This window comes from Populus euphratica, unplaced genomic scaffold, assembly GCF_000495115.2.
Source record: "Populus euphratica unplaced genomic scaffold, PopEup_1.0 scaffold230.1, whole genome shotgun sequence".
Classification (NCBI taxonomy): domain Eukaryota; kingdom Viridiplantae; phylum Streptophyta; class Magnoliopsida; order Malpighiales; family Salicaceae; genus Populus; species Populus euphratica.
In genome coordinates, this window is record NW_011500083.1 from 247,886 (window position 1) to 265,372 (window position 17,487).

At 32.7% G+C, this 17,487-nt stretch overlaps 3 protein-coding genes and 1 long non-coding RNA gene across 4 annotated transcripts; 1 reads left to right on the forward strand and 3 right to left on the reverse strand.

Moving 5' to 3' along the window:
- Window positions 1-1,339: 1,339 nt before the first annotated feature.
- Window positions 1,340-2,299, reverse strand: LOC105108884 (uncharacterized). Its single transcript, XR_839140.1, has 2 exons — window positions 2,085-2,299; window positions 1,340-1,873 (listed from the first exon to the last, which is right to left on the reverse strand). It is a non-coding gene; the product is annotated as an uncharacterized LOC105108884 (long non-coding RNA).
- Window positions 2,300-2,534: 235 nt separating this feature from the next.
- On the forward strand, window positions 2,535-4,803 carry LOC105108883 (mannan endo-1,4-beta-mannosidase 6-like). Its single transcript, XM_011003379.1, has 6 exons — window positions 2,535-2,841; window positions 2,930-3,209; window positions 3,325-3,519; window positions 3,640-3,762; window positions 3,893-4,104; window positions 4,187-4,803. Exons 1-6 carry the CDS (start codon window positions 2,669-2,671, stop codon window positions 4,617-4,619), a joined length of 1,416 nt encoding a protein of 471 aa, XP_011001681.1. The 5' UTR covers window positions 2,535-2,668; the 3' UTR covers window positions 4,620-4,803.
- An 822-nt stretch (window positions 4,804-5,625) lies between these two features.
- LOC105108902 (serine/threonine-protein kinase STN8, chloroplastic-like) lies at window positions 5,626-8,668 on the reverse strand. The gene is made up of 6 exons (XM_011003398.1): window positions 8,645-8,668; window positions 8,140-8,454; window positions 7,735-7,914; window positions 7,038-7,442; window positions 6,438-6,785; window positions 5,626-6,176 (listed from the first exon to the last, which is right to left on the reverse strand). The coding sequence occupies exons 1-5, from the start codon at window positions 8,666-8,668 to the stop codon at window positions 6,438-6,440; spliced, it is 1,272 nt and encodes a 423-aa protein (XP_011001700.1). The 3' UTR covers window positions 5,626-6,176.
- A 1,349-nt stretch (window positions 8,669-10,017) lies between these two features.
- On the reverse strand, window positions 10,018-14,119 carry LOC105108885 (serine/threonine-protein kinase AtPK1/AtPK6-like). Its single transcript, XM_011003380.1, has 7 exons — window positions 14,012-14,119; window positions 12,192-13,151; window positions 11,890-11,972; window positions 11,682-11,802; window positions 11,395-11,568; window positions 10,842-10,949; window positions 10,018-10,527 (listed from the first exon to the last, which is right to left on the reverse strand). The coding sequence occupies exons 2-7, from the start codon at window positions 12,828-12,830 to the stop codon at window positions 10,225-10,227; spliced, it is 1,428 nt and encodes a 475-aa protein (XP_011001682.1). The 5' UTR covers window positions 12,831-13,151; window positions 14,012-14,119; the 3' UTR covers window positions 10,018-10,224.
- Between the last annotated feature and the right edge of the window lie 3,368 nt (window positions 14,120-17,487).

The window sequence follows — 17,487 nt, forward strand, 5'->3', positions numbered from 1 at the left end:
GATATTTAATCACATAAAATAAAATATTTATTCAGTTGTGTGTTATTGAATTTATTTATTTAAATTAATAAATAATAATAGAAATAGAAACACAAATAAAACTAATTGAATAAACTCATACTCTAAAAAATATATTACATAAAGCTAAATATATCAGAAATATTATTTAAAAATAAATATTTTTTATTTTGAAAAATAAAGTTTATTTTTATAAAACATTTATAGCTAAATTAGAATAATATCTTTAAAAATAAAATACAAACAAAATAATTTTTTAAAAAAACCTGTATTAAAAAAAATATGCAGAATCCATGATCTAGATTATGAGATTATAATAAATTTATATAAATTGTTTTTGAAGATAATCACAAAATTAATCTTTTTTTTAAAAAACTAATGAAAAATGATAAGATAGCAAAAGAAAATGATCCAAAAAAATATCAAACAACATTACATTTTTAAATTTGTAATTCGGGTCATTAGACTGGAAGCATTAAAAATAAAAATAAAAACACGAATCCCAAATTTAACAAATTAAATATCAAATAATAAAATAAAAAAGATCAAATACACAAAAGGATCTAGAAAATTTATAATTAAAAGAATGATGATAAAATCAAAATAAAAAATAAATTTAAGGGCAAACAAAAAATTTCAATTGGAGGGTGAAAAATAACTTTAACAAAAGAAAAATAAGGGTTAAATTAAAAAAATAAAATAATATAAACTTTGATTAAAATATAAAATAGAAAACTAACAAAACTTTAATAAAAACTTCAATAAAAAGAACAAAAAAAATAAAAATCAAAGGATAAGAATTCAAATAAAAAAAAACATATGAAAGAAAACCTTGGTCAATAATTTTAAAATTTGTTGATGAACAAAAAAAAAAATCAAAGGATAAGGATTCAAATAAAAAAAACATATGAAAGAAAACCCTTGGTCAATAATTTTAAAATTTGTTGATCTTGACGATGTTTTATTATATAATTAATTTGAAAAAACTAACATTCCTGAATAAATTTTTAATGAACAATGAACATCTTAAAAAGACCAAACTACCTCATCATAAAGCCTCTCATTTTCTCCACTTAAAAATAAAATTATAATTTCATTATAGAAATCCACCGTTATGAATAGTGTTGAAATGAAAAACCCTCTCCCTGGTCCCTATATTTCATGTTAATTGATATTGTTAACAATTGGCAGAACAGAGTCTTAATAATAAAAATCCCATTTAAGGTTTGGGTTATTGTTTTATTAGGTCAACTTTCAAATTATATTGTTTTTTATTTAAAAATTCCTCAGCCATGTATCACTTGGATTTGACTCCATCAACTAGTCAATGGAATTTGATTAAATCAACCTTCAAGGATGGCAGTAGCCTCTCTAACAACAGGGGTGCATTAATTTGATAAAAACAAGAAAAATAATAAAAATCCTGAACTTTTGGGTGACAATTCTAGCATGGCCCAGATAGAAGTAGAAAAAAACCAGAGCCATGCAAGATGAGTGCTTCGTAATGGGCCAACAACAATAGTTCTAAAAAAAAACATTTTGCATGGTAGACATTTTTTTTTTCATTATAAAAAAACAAGGGATCAAAATCTAAGCTTCTGATGGCTGAATTCAACTCATATCTTCCCTGAAAATTTTGAATTTCAAGTTTGATTAATCCAATGTTAGGTTTTTGATTCAATAAAAACAAAGCAAAATGATGCAAAAATATAAACTCTCGAAGCCATACCAGGATGCATAATGACATCAAATGCGTTGTTATGATTAAAGCAGGACCTTGGATTCCTTGGGAGCTACCTTTTGCTACTTCAAAGTTAAAGATAGTTTTCTCCAGTTGTTAATGGGAACTTTGAGACTGCACAGAGCACAAATATGTTAATTTGACCCAAAAAAAAGGCCAGAAACAAAAAGCATATGATAGTTGATAAATCAGACAGGTTGTGTGTTTGGACAATCAAAGGTTGCCAGGCTACATAACAGGATTTTTTCTGGGTCTGCCACACATATATGATGTATCACAGAACATTCAAGTTAAGCTTGCAACAGATCAGCTTAGTTCTGCTTACCTGTTTACCAGCTCCACTATATTTCTTCAATCTCCTACTCTCCAGATAGCTTTTTGCAGAGGAATGGCATGCATCGATTTCGTCTTTCTTTCCATGGATTTATTTTTTCCGTGTTTGTCTATGTATGTGTGTGTGTAGAGACCAATCTAGTTTGCAGGTTTTAGGACATGTCAACATGCTCTTCAAGAAAGATGCAGTGACCTCGAAGTAATGTCAGTGTCATCTGAACTACAAGTTATCTAGGTTCAAAAGGGTCTCATTTTCTTGTAGGACCCTTAAAAACTTACCTTAGGAGTCATACCTGAAGCCTTGTTTAAGTATGCAACTATACCTGGGTCTGTAGCTTTTGCTTGTATACATCCATCAATGTATCTGTGTTTGGAAGAAAAGAAAATGGCATAGAAAATATAAGAATTGAAATTTTCTTGGATTTAAAGCCATGGTGTAGATCCCCTCTTCAACACTCGTCTTGCATATCACAGTTTCTGCTACTCGGTAGAAGACAGCCTTAGATGGTCATGCATATAAATATGGGGGGTCCAGTGAAGAGGGGTGTGCAACCCTTGGTTTGCTGACTCAATACTATGGATACCAACAAGAGGGTATTTGGGTTCAAGATCATTTTCTTGGTGTCCGTTTTTATTCTTCTTAATGAAAGTTCAAAATGCAGCAGCTTTGGTGTTATGGATGATGAACAATTTAAAACAATGGTGGAGGAAGTAGACAATCATCTACCATCTTCTAGCTCAAGTCAAGGGTAACCATAAAGGAAGACAAAAAAACAAAATGTAATTTTCTGTAAAACATTATTTTTACATTTATGCTTTGATTATTCAAATGTGCAGGGTTTATGAGTTGAATGATGTGGAAGAAGATGAATGGCTAATGGTAGCAAAGAAAGGAAACCAGTTTGTGATCAATGACCAACCTTTCTATGTCAATGGATTTAACACATACTGGCTGATGGTGTTTGCTGCTGATCAATCTACCAGAGGGAAGGTCACTGAGGTTTTCCAAAAAGCATCCTCAGTTGGCCTATCAGTTTGCAGGACTTGGGCTTTTAATGATGGTCAATGGAGAGCTCTTCAAAAATCTCCAGGTGTTTATGATGAAGATGTTTTCAAGGTATTTCTAACTGTTACCTGGTTTCTGAGCTTACAAAGGCTACTGATAGCTAGGATGCCAAAGTTATTTTGGTATGCATTCTTTATTATGTGTCATAATTTTGTATGAGCTGCAGGCCCTGGATTTTGTGGTCAGTGAAGCAAAGCAGTACAAGATCAGGCTCATATTATCATTGGCTAACAATTGGGATGCATATGGTGGAAAAGCACAATATGTTAAATGGGGAAAAGCTTCTGGCCTCAATTTGACATCTGATGATGATTTCTTCTCTCATCCAACTCTCAGAAGTTACTACAAGGCTCATGTCAAGGCAACTTTCAGACTACTGCTCCAACCAACATTTCTTTTTTTTTGTGCAATCTAATATCGAATTCAGAAGATTAATCCATCTGACAGTTGGTCTTACAGTTTCTTTATTCACTGAATGCAGGCGGTGTTGAATAGAGTCAATACGATCACAAACATAACCTACAAGGATGACCCTACAATATTTGCTTGGGAGCTGATGAATGAACCTCGATGCACCTCAGATCCCTCTGGCGATAAACTGCAGGTTTGTTGATCTTCGACACTTGATTTTGCATTGCAGCTATACAATAGATTCTTGTAGCTGGTAGTGCTTTGAGGAAGAATTCTGTTTATGCCATCGGTTCTGAAGCAAATGGATGTCTTTGTTTTTATAGTCATGGATAACAGACATGGCAGTATATGTGAAGAGCATGGATGCAAAGCACTTAGTAGAGATTGGATTGGAGGGATTTTATGGACCATCGGCTCCTGATAGGGCTCAGTTCAATCCAAACTCATATGCTACGCAAGTTGGTACCGACTTTATCAGGAACCATCAGGTTCTTGGTGTTGATTTTGCTTCTGTTCACATATACGCAGACTCCTGGTAAGTACTCGCTGCACAGCAATGACAAAGAAAACTTGTTCTTATTTAGGATCTAAACAAATGATTAAATCTATGGATGAAGGATTTCGCAAACAATTACGGATTCTCATATCCAATTCACCAAGTCATGGATGGAAGCTCACATAGAGGATGCTGAGAAATATCTGGGAATGCCGGTTGTGTTCGCTGAGTTTGGTGTATCTTCAAAAGATCCTGGATACAACTCATCATTCCGCGACACTCTAATTAACACAGTGTACAAGACCCTCTTGAACTCAACCAAGAGAGGTGGGAGTGGAGCTGGGAGCCTTCTGTGGCAGCTTTTCCCTGACGGGACAGACTACATGGATGATGGATATGCAATTGTTCTATCAAAATCTCCTTCCACATCAAACATCATTTCCCTCCATTCAACACGAGTCGCAATCGTCAATTCCATGTGTTCATGGAAATGCAAATGGGGCTGCAAGAAGAGGAATCCTTTAGAGGCATTCCTCTACCATGATGATTTGTAAAAGTAGTTGATCGGTCACAACAGGAAAAGGAAGAAGTACAGTGGTTATGATAATACACCCCTGTTTTTGTACCTCCAAAAACATGAATACTGGTGGTATTAAATAAAGAAAATGGCTTTACAAGCTGTTATTGTATTATCAGACAAGCAATTTTATCTCCTCCACTTGGGTTTTTCCTTTGAAATTGTCTGTTACAAAGTTCTTTCTTGTCAGTCTCTGTATTATGTCCCACTTCCTCAGATTCTAGTCACTAGTAATAAAAACATATTCCGGCTTTAATGCTGCAAGATTAAAAGCTTAAAAAAGATGAACTCAACAAAACAGACCCACATTCCATTCCCACAGCCTAGATTTGAAAGTATCTTCCATCATAATTATCTATCATAAAGATGATCTTCATCTTCCTTGGTTGGCTCACAGAACATCTGGAAGGAGGATTCTGAATGAAATTATTGACATTACCACGTGCATATTGGTAATAAAATGCCATATGGGCATACTAAGACTGCCCGATGGTTTGGCTGATGTTCATCAGGTTCTGTCTAGGATTTGACTACCCTCTTTCCGCTGCACTTTTAACCCCTCAGCTGTATGATTCCAGTGCTAAGGATTGGCACCTTATGCTCAGCTGTCTTAGTCACCATTGTTTCTAAGATGTTCTTTAGTTTCTATGTCCTTGGTTTTTGTCAGTTGTATTAGTTCAGGCAGTTGTGCATGAATAGAGATAGTAGCTAAATTGACAGCTGTTTCAAGCAAGTCATACGGAAACCATTGTAGATTAGTCAGATTTAGCAAGAAACGATTCAACTGATTTTCCTCCGAATTTCTCAGAAAAATAGTCCAGCGCTTGTTTTCTTTGTATGTTTGCAAGTTATCTCCAATACATTCCTAATAGTTTAGTCGCATGTCCACTAAAAAATTACAATGTGCTAGCACTGGAAGTTCAGCATAAGTCAGTTTTTACTCAGACATGGCATGATAGACTATTAAAAAAGGATGGTAGGTCTCATACATAAATTGATATTACTTAGTTAATGATGGTTACAATGATACACATAGAGAAGACAAACAACATTGCAGAAGGCCAGAAGATTAGCAGAAGCTGGAATGAGCAATTCTAGTGCAAAGAGACAAGATTTTTTTATTTTTTTTATCTTAAGAAAACTCCATCCTAACTAGATATCTATCAATGGTCTTTTAGGCTGTTCTTATAGCACCCAAGGGCCACACACACAAAAAAAAAAAATTGAGAATGCTATGTGCATACAATAAGTAAACAATTACCATGGCCACAGACTGCAGAAACAGCAATGTTCACAAAATAGAAATTAAGCAGTTCACAGCGTTGAGCCTCTTCCACGTTCTCATTATTGAATAAAAAGGGAACAGGATGTGAAAGTTTGGTCTCGTAACCTGGATTTTTTAGGAGCATTTTCTCTTTAGTCTTCAATCATGCAATGCCAGCAATATAATGATTTGAGACAGATCCACAGGGTCTGAAAAGCAGCAGAACCATGAGATAATTGTTTCTGGGTTTTAGGAGACCCCAAGGAAAACCTTCAATCAAAATGAAGACAAACGGATGATTAACAACATGTCACCAATTTCAATTCATTAATTAGTTGAGATTTTCTTGGTGGATGATACACCAAGTAACATCCATCAGAGAGACCCCAGTATTGTATATGGCAGGCCTGATTGACATGTTATGCTATGAGAATTACAGATGCAAGGAAAAAAGATACAAAATATGTACAAAGAAATGAAAATGAAAGATTTTATGGAGTAGAATATGGACTCAAATCATTAAGACGGTACCTATTTTGTTAAGCTAAGCTTCGAAAGAACTGTGGCTGCCTGATCACCCCCCAACAAGAAATAAGGATGCCTTAGAGCTGCAGCTGCTGATAAACGTCCCCTTCCAAGATAACCTCTTTCTGAAATCAGTTTTGTAGCTAGATCCCACCCTCTACCTGAGTCAAGTTCAAGAATTGTCACGTCTGGCCTCAATCGAGTGCTCTCCCTCCATATATTCAAGTCATATCTAGCTTTCTTTATTTCTGTATTGAAATTCTTTAAGCCTGATACAGGCCTTAAGCTTGGTATTGCCATTTGCAGGAGAACAATCCCGGCAGAGTATGAATCAAATAGATCAGGGCTGTTTAACTGCAGCAATGGTTGCAAATCTCATTCAGCATTCTAGAAAATTTCAGTTAAAAGACTAAGTCTGTCAACAGATCAGCTTAGAATCTGAAACCTCATTAAGACATAGATGACTTTGATACATTAAAAACCAACGAACTTTTTAACCTCATCAATTAACAGCATTTGTTGTGATTTCAATAATATACTTGCAAAAGTTAGTGAAAATTCGGTACACCTGGTTTCATGTGGAGAAGAGATTGGATAGTTGAGTACCTGCCATAAAATTGGAGAAAGAAGGGCAGCAACTGGCTCAGGTGGAGGACTTGGTGTCTCCTCTGGCAGCACAAATAATTCAGGTGGACAATAGTCCGGATCAAGCAGACTTTGATCAGGTATGTAGTTCTTGCCAATCCGGAGGTCAGTGGCTGCCCCAAAATCTATGAGCTTAACCTTTCCCTTCTTTGTCACCACTAAGTTGGCTGGCTTTACGTCCCTGTGAACAATCCCAGTATCATGGATTTTCTTAAGTGAAGTAATAATCTGGCGCATTACTTGCTTGATGATCAATGCACTTCGTTTAACAGAATCAACTCCTTGCAGGAACCTTCCAAACATGATGGACTCCAAGTTAAAAGGGAAGTTGCGATCTTTCATGTAATCGCCAAGGGTTTGATCTCCCTGTCAGACGAACAACCCTGTAATTAGTGAATGGGGCAACTGTTGCATCATTTAATGAATCTAAAACTGTAAAAAATTCTGTGCATCAAGATTGAATTGATGAAGCTAAGTGAATTAGAAAATATTCAAAGATCCGAAATAAATGAAGCTGCAGAAGTTCACTGGTATTTGAACATTAACACCATTCAAACTCCTATGTAAAAAACTAGCAAAACATTAGGAAGTTGAACAGGGAAGACTTTTTATCTAGTGTTTCGAAAGTCCTTGGAAGATTTCCAGCTGGCTGAAATACCTCAAATTTCCAAACAAGCCATTTTCCACCCTTTGTAAATTGTGAACTTGTTCTGTCAGATTCAGCAACAAAACTTCCAAGGAACTTAGCACAAGTTTCGGGAGCTGCTCTTGACAGCCTGTAATTAAACCACTCCTCATATTCGCCGAATTGTTCTGCTCCTGTGACTCCAACCTTCACCTGCACATTCCCATTAAGATCACCATCACATCCACACATTTCAGAAAATTGAGAAATTATATACATGGAGAAGACCAGGTATAAGAGTAAAAACTCATCTTTTGATTGCAGTTTACTCTTTAAGAACTGAAACTCTTTGAATCTTTCAAGGATGTATATCAATGATAGAGAAGGGAAAGCAGTCGTGTACTCATGTTCAATTATGCAAGGAAAAAAGGAAGTTACCTTCTTTAGTATAACCTTTTCTTTGAACCTCGTACTCAACTGCAATGCTCTTCCTGTCCCCCTCTTCGGCACCTTCTCGTCTACAGTTGCATTCCTTGGAACAACCACCCCAGAATAAACAACACCAAAAGAACCTTCTCCCAATTTATCCCCAACCAGGAAATCACTCCTCTTCAGGTTCCTCCTTCCACTCAAACTGTCCAAACCAAGTTGCAAAGGAGCCAGAAGGTATGCATCGATGGCACCTATGAGAATACCAGGCCTTGCAGTCAAGTAAATCCATGCCACCCCAGCAAAAACCAGAAGACCCCATTTCTAAGTTTTCATAATTTTTTAAGTATGAAATAAAATTAGATAAAATATTATCAGATATAAATTTGATATTACAATGCAAGTAAATTTAATTCACTCTATACTAGTTTTTCGAGAAAAAAATATTATTTATATCATAGTACCGAGATATTGCCAAAGAAAGCTTTACACCTGACTGAGTTACCTTTCAAACGGTTAGTGAATGAAGATATATCATTATGGAAATTGGGCTTGAAAGTAGAAAAGCAAATAATTTTAGGATTCTGCTGATTTATATCATAGTACAAATAAATTTAATTTACTCTAAACTAGTATTTTTTTTAAAATATATTGATAAAATTAACATTAAAAACAACCAATATGGATAAACAGGCTAAGTGAATAGTACAAGTGAATTGTATTATTTATTATTTTTAAGTGAATAGTAAAAAAAATTTACACTGTTTACTAAATAATATAATTTACATAAACATAAACTGCGTATTAAAAATAGAATTTCCTTGTTTTTTTATTAATCACATTTTAAACATAAAAATTATGTGAAACCATATACAGTAAATCAACCGCGTAAAGAAACGCCCATAGAGTCCACCACAGCTAAAACATATGAATAAGCAAACAAGACCGTTAATTTACCATTGGGAATGAAAAAACAAGATAGAGCATACTGAGAAGCAGGAACCCTAGCATTAGCGCTTTAATTCATTAATTTAAAGGCGAGACAACATCCACGAACCATAATGTAGTTACATGTTTCAAAAAGACTAGCAGATACAAGGTGTATTTAATATTATTATAGTTAATGTGGTTGTGATTTAAAAAATATTATTTTATAAAAAAATATTTTTAGTTGAGATTGGTTTTAAAAAATAAATATTTGGTTAAAAATATGATTGAAATTAAGGTTAAAAAAAAATAATTTAATGTGTTTGGTTAATAATATTTTTAAAATTGAGATTATAATATAATTTTTAAAAATATATATTACTATTGATAGTTTTAAATTTAAATATTTTAAAATTAATTACTTTTATTATATCATGAAATAAATAATATTTTATATAAAATATTTTTTATTATTTTATTAAATTATTTATAATTCTATATTATGTACAAAATTCATCCAAGAATTAAAATTTTCATAATTTTTTGAGTATATAATAAAATTAAATAAAATACTATCAGATATAAAATTGATATTAACATTCATATAAAAAACCAACATGTTATTTTTAAATAAACATTAAAAAAAATTTATACTGTTCAATTAACATAAACAACATATTAAAAATAAAATTTCCTTACTTTTCATTAATCGCATTTCAAATATAAAAATTATATGAAACCATACATAGTAAATCAATTTTTTTCAACCACGTACACAAACATCCATATAGTCCATCACATAGCTAAAACATATGAATAAGCAAACAAGACCGTTAATTTACCATTGGGAATGAAAAAACAAGATACAGCATACTGAGAAGCAGGAACCCTAGCATTAGCGCTTTAATTCATTAATTTAAAGGCGAGACAACACAATGTAGTTACATGTTTTTTCATTAATCCACGAACCATAATGTAGTTACATGTTTCAAAAAGACTAGCAGATACAAGACAACACAATCCAACAGAAGAAATACATCCTGTCCATAGGCAAAGCATTCTTTGCAAAAAACTCACGAAATGATATCTTGACACTTCATAAATAAACTTCTTCAAGCTCAAACCACATATCTTGGGAGATGAAGCAGTGATCCGATGTATGGCTTTCTAACATAGGGGGCTATTCTGTTTAAGGAAAGAGGCCGCAGGCCTAACATAAGTGAAGTTCACAAAGGGATTGGTATTCATCTTGGGACTAGCAGCTGGAGAATCTGATAATGTCATGTCAGTCCAACACTTATCGAAGTTAGCTATGCAATGCTTCCCAGCCACTTCTGGACGGAAACTGGGCTGGATCTCCCTGGCATCCAATTTCTTCCAGTTGATTGGCTTGAACCACTTGTGTCGCTTAATCTCTTCACTTCCCAATGATCCACTTCCTAAGCGCTTGGCGGCATCCTTGTTTAAGAGCTAAAACAAAACCAAACAAGTTCTCTTAGCTTTAGTGTTAGTAAAGAATATCATAATCAGTACCTCAGACGCCCTTCCAATCCTAACTCTCCTCCTCCAACCCAAAACCAAACACTATCGATAAGGTTCCCGATAAAAAATTGGGTGTCAGTACATCTTAAACAGGAAAATTAAAGAAAAACAGTAATGTCAAAACGATGTTTGCTTCTGTCCTTTTGATCTTTTATTTTATTTCATTCCCTTCTTTTATTGTTGTGCCAACTACAACCAAAATTCAAGCCCCAAAAATGATATATAAGAACAATAAAATTTACCCCTTTCAACAGAGAGTGTGCTTCACTTGACAAAAACGATGGCAGCTTGATCTTATCCTTGACTATTTTCTGTTGAATGTTGTTTCTATTCCCACCAATAAATGGAGGCTGCAAGAGCAAAAGGCAGCAAACATAATAATTAGGCAACATAACCTGCTGTAACTGATATTGAAAGACATGGCAGACCCCACAGACACATAGATGTTCATACTTCATATCGACAATGAACAGGCAGCAAGATGAGGAGAAAATGTGGATACTACCTTGTATCCAACATATGCATAAACATTCACATGATAGTATATACTTTTCACCATTGCCATTGCAAGCGATTTTCTCAACATCTTACACTTTCAAACAACATCCAAAACTTGGCATCTGAACTAACCCTTGGGTCGCAAGCATTAAAGAAAATGCTTTGCAAGCAAAGGGGCACACAAAGATACACCAGGATGAAGCATCAACAATTTCAGCAAGCAACTGAGAGACAAGCATATGTCATAGGAGGGTAACATGATGAGAAATTAGATAGGATTTAGTGAAGAAAACCAACCTTGCCAGTTAGCATCTCATACAACAGAATTCCCACACTCCACCAATCTGCTGCCTTGTCATGACCCCTTCCCTGAACAATTTCAGGTGCCATATATTCAACTGTTCCACACATTGAGTTTGATCTCGTATTTTCATCAAATTCCTTTGCCAGGCCGAAATCAGTCAACATTGCCTAGACAAGAGAACGTATAAAACATTACAATCTGTTTGTTTTTTTAATTTAGAAATGAATGTGTCAGTGAGTGAGCGTGCAAGTCCATAGTAGGAGAAAGGAGGGGGGATTACATGGCCATCTGAATCCAGCAGGATATTTTCTGGTTTAAGATCCCTATGCATTATGCCATTTGCATGAAGGTGAGAAACTGCAGAAGCAATCTCAGCAGCATATATACGTGCCAGATCCTCCCTGAAATAGAATAAACACATCTTAATATTTATCAATCTACTTCTAATCTTCAGCAAAAAGTATCCAAATCAACAAGATTTCAGATACCTGAAAAGGCCATGGTTATAGAGCTGGAAAAAAAGGTGGCCACCATTTATGAAATCCAACACAAGGTATAGCCTATATTTGGTCTGCATGGCAGTGACAGCCAAAATATATAGTTCAGTAGTGTCAATGGGAAAGAGAAGAAATGTGAAAATGCATATTTACTAATTAAGATTCTATTGTCTGGAAAGATTTTCATGAAAATGTAATTCCTCAAAAAGAATCTCTTTCATCACTAAAGGCTGGAAGTCTGTTAGATCTAAAGAAAATCAATGCAGTAATCAGATGATCGGATGGATAGTTACTTGGAAGGAGTATTTGAGCTGGACAATGAAGGGATGATCTATTTTTGTTAGAATATCCCTTTCACCTCTCATGTATTCAACATGATTTTTCTCCACTATTCTGTCCTTCCGCATGACCTTCATTGCATATATTTCTGGTGTACCCTTTTTCCTCACCTGATAAACTTTCCCAAATGCACCCTGCCCAACAACCTTCAAAACCTCAAAGTCTTCAATGCCAACAGTTTGAACCTTCAAAGTATCTCCACTGACATCCTCCATGTCTTCCTCAACAGCACCATCATCTGTGAAAGACTCCTCTAGTTCTTTAATAGTCTTGTCCAGGACACACTCAACCAGTTCCAATGAATCTTCCGTCTCTTGCAAGTTAAGTTTGCTGAGCTTCAATGATTGGCTAACATAAGAAGAGGGGCCAACCAACGAATGTGACCGGTTATGAACAACAACAGGGTCATCATAAAGAAGCTCACTACCATCTCCTACAGACAGAGGATCACCACAACTCACATCTATTGATGGCAAAGGGCCAAACACATCAGTGAAATCAAGTTCAACGTGATCTGATACTACAGTATCAGAGGGATTAACAGGAAACAACAACCGGTTCTTTGTCAAACCAGGCAATTGAGAGGAAACCATTTTGCAAAAATGCCAAATATCACCAGGATGCCAACTGCAGCTGACCTAAATCTACCACTACCACAGAAGCCAACTGCAGAAGGCCAAATCTATAATGGCTAAAGCACGATTTCTCCACAGGTATCCAAGACACAAACTACTGAGGGACACCTATCAATGGCCTTAATCAAAAGGAAGTTGACGAATGCAATAAAAGCCCCGAGGAACTTTGGCAATAGGCAAAATAGAATCCAGAAGAAAAGGTTGTTCTTGTTTCCTGATTTGCAGGAAACGGTCGATGCTCCAGTGGTGCTTGAATTCATGAAGATCAGTCCGTCAATTCTGCAAAATTCAACACAACACCCACGAGAAAGAAAAAACATCAATTAAAAAATAACCACAACCACAATTTTATTCTTTTAGTTAATCAATTCCCAGTATTATTTCTATATAAAGAAATTAGCATATCTACTTTTTTAGGTATAAAAATCAACATATTTCACACGTAATTCCCAGTATTGTTTTCTATTAAACAAACCAAAGAAACCCCAAAAATTCATATTCAAACCCCAACAAAAAAAATACTATAAAATTAATCAAACTAAACCTTAATTATATCCACTCATCATTCATATATTAATTTCTCTTAATCATAGAAAACTCCAAAATATCATATTTTGAAACCGAAAAAACCTACACTGAACACGAATCAATAATATAAAACTAAAGAATGGAAATGAAAGATAAATTCCTCTACAATTAATACTCCAAGTCTTTTCCAAATTGGATTAGGTTACAAAATCCAAAACAAACAAAGACTAAAACTTTCATGCCAAATCAGGGGGAAAAAACCCAGATTTAATTTCTGTTTTTTATTAATAAAACTCAATTAAATCAAATACCAGCCCAATTAAGATCCACAATGACAAAATTTGACCATTTTTTATGTATAAAATCAACGTATTTCATGCATAATTTCCAGTATTATTTTCTATTAAACAAACCAAAGAGACCCAAAAAATTCATATTCAAACCCCAAAAAGAAATCCTACAAAATTAATCAAATTCAAGCTAAACCTACAAAATTAAGCAAAAGAAAAAAAAATCAAGTTTCTCTGTAATTACAATACGTGAACAAATGGAGCAAAAAACCCAAAATTGATAAAAAAAAAAAAAAACAAAAAAGAGAGAATTTTGATTACCTAGAGAGGACGCAGAGGGAGATTGAATTAGGGAAGGATTTACAAAGAGAGAGAACTCTCGAGGAGAAAGCGTGAGGCTACCACAGCTTTCCTTTTCTATTATTTATACAGGTGGGCGTTGAATGCTTACGTGAAGGGTTTGTAGACGACAGGTGGTGACGGGTGATGCTTTTTTTTACAGCTATTACGTGGCGTTATTTTAGTAGGTGAACGGGTACGTGACGAACCCTTATGCCCAACTTTGGATTTTGGGAATATGCTTTTTTGGGAGACCCGACGCTGCGCGTGGGCTGGTGGATGACAGCCACTGTTACTCTATCTTTGCACTCCTTCTATTATTATTTTTTATTTTCCAAAGTTTCGTGAAGTAACAAAATTTCCTTCTTTATATTTAAATCTTATAATATTTAAAAGTAAAAAAAATTACTAATATGCTAAATAAGTATGTTACTAATGCAAATATTATATATATAAATATAAATATAATATCAATGTAATATGAAAATATAATAGTACGATAAATTAACAATTTATTTTTTAGTGGAATGTCAATATGCATGATAAAACATAAATAATTACTTTATTAGGATAAGACTCTATTTTTTTTTCTTTTTTTTTTCATTCAGCTTGTAGCATAAAAGTGTGTATAGTCTCTATTTTTTTTTATTTTTTTTTTCCATTCAGCTTGTAGCATAAAAGTGTGTATATCACTCTCCCTCAAAATTCTTGAATTCCAAAAGAAATGGATATGTTTTGTGAATCAAATTAAATAAGATTTGTATATGAAATTTATATTTTACAAGGTCTAAAAATGAAAAGGTATTGAGAAAATTAAATTTTTTTAAAAAAATAAATATATCAAAACAATGATATTTTAACTATAAAAATATTTTATTATTCATGCTTCTAGTTTTGTTTTAATAAATTTGTTGATTTAAAATAATAAATATGTCATCATATTTAATTTTATATATATAGATATGTATGTATGTATGTAGAATTTTATATATATACATATGTATGTATTTATGTATGTATATTGTTGGTGCAATAAATGTATTAAATGCAAAACAAGTATTTGCATTTTTACCATATGTATATTGTTGGCAAGAGTTTTTTTCTCTAATTAGTTAATGATAATCTAACATCATAATAATAAAGAATGTACAAATAAGGATTCATTAATATTCATTGAAATGGGTATTTAAAACACATTTTTACTAGTAATTTTTTAAAAATTTATAAATTCATAACAATTATTTAAATAAATAAGTAAATAATATGGGGCATGTGTGTTCTATTTTATTTTTTCAATTCATTTATGACCATGGCATGCCTCTAAAAATAATATGAGACAAGCAAATGCATGTATATATAAATTGCATGCATCCCGGCTAATCAAGATCTAACTCTTTAAAATTTTAGAAAAAAAACAAAAGAAATAAAGAAGTGAACATGATAGAACAAATGACAACATTAAAAGTTCTATGATATAAATATATGTAAATTATCAAATAATAATAATATATCCTATTGTTTCTATATTAAAATATGAGACAAGCAAATGCATGTATACATAAATTGCATGCATCCCGCCTAATCAACATCTAACTCTTTAAAAATTTAGAAAAAAAAAACAAAAGAAATAAAGAAATGTACATGATAGAACAAATAACAATATTAAAAGTTCTCATGTATAAATATATGTAAATTATCAAATGATAATAATATATCCTATTGTTTCTATATTATTATTATTATTATTATTATTATTATATGGTATAAGTATATTAAATATCATACTTTGAATAATTTTGTTCAACTTGATAATTAAAAAATAATAATTAATTACTCATTATGTATTTAGTAAACTTTAATCAACTCTTAATTACTTGTTAACCAAACTAATCTATAATTTACATGTTAATTTGTAAAGTTTTCCCTATGTTTAAACTTGAGCGAAAAATAAATTGTAAAAAATCTATAATTTTTCATCCTAAACAATATTTTTTTTTAATGAATCCTTATTTGATATAGGTTCTTTTATGTTTGTCTCAATTAAGAAGACTTTGTAATTTAAAATTAAAGTTTTAAGCTAACTGAGTTAAACTCTAGATTTGATTTTAAATCTACTCACATAATTTCAAATTTATATTACAAAGTTATGGGACTATCAATAAAATTAAATCGACATCCATACATATAATAATTTAATTAAAGAAGTAACCAAATAATTAAAACAACTTGAATGTAAAGTAAACTCAATAACTTATAAGAATATTTACATTTATATAATAATTCATACTCTGATTACATCTATAAATTGAAACTCCTGGATGATGAAACATCTTTTTAGTATTTTTTTTATTTATAAAATTGAAATTATCAGCCTACTGATTATAAAGTAAATTGCAAATATACTTGATTGTTGTCTAGAGAGTTATCTCTTATTGTTTAACCACTAATAGAATTACGCTTACAAGTTATCGTCTACTAGTTATCAATCTACAATTAAATGCTTACTTGATAAAGAAGTTTTGAAGATCCTTTGAACTTAATTGAACTCTAATACAGTTATTATTGTTTTGTTGAGTTATTGAGTTATATAGTTTTTAGTTTCTATCATAATTCAATTTTGACCCTTTATTTTTGAAAATATTTGGACAAAAACACCAAATTGCAAAGAAAAAAAATAAAGAACCAAAATGATTTTAGATTGTTTGGTCAACAAGTTGGCTTGAAAGCCAAGTGATTCAGAGGGAAAGAAAAGAACATGTTATTTGGCTTATAAATAGTAAATGAATCTCATTTAAGATGAGAGATTAGACCATAACAAAAAAAATAAAATTAAAAAAATACTAGAAAAAACCTCTCCCCAACTCATATACACTCACAAAAAAAAAAAAACCTTAGCCGTAAAAGATGAACTATCACTCATAACCTAATAACTAAGAGCCCCTCTTATTTAATTAAACCACCGTGAACCAACTTCTCTTTGCCTCCATTCTTATGGTCTCTTTTTCTTTAATCTCCCATCCTACTAGTTGCAACCATTATTTTTTTTTTTCCGACAAAACCCAAAACACCTGTAAAGAAAGGCTTTGGCCATCCAAATTTTTCATTCACCATTTTTTTTTTCTTTACCAACCAATAAAATTGATGCTCGTTCCAGCTAACCATCATAAGATACAGCCACCAATAACAAACAAACTACATTAGCCCTCTACTCTTGACTTTCATATACACCAAAGATATCTCCACCAGCAAAATCATTATCTTTCTTCCACCCAGTAACTATTATCAATATTCTTTTCTTTATTTTCTCCCACCATGCTAGTGCCTTTACAAACCATCCTTCTCTATAGCTATCAGCTAACACCAAGTTATCATTACTAGCAATAATTATTTTTTTAATCAAAAACCTTAACAGCCACTCTCAGCCTATACACGGTAACACCCATTAGTCCATAGTAGCC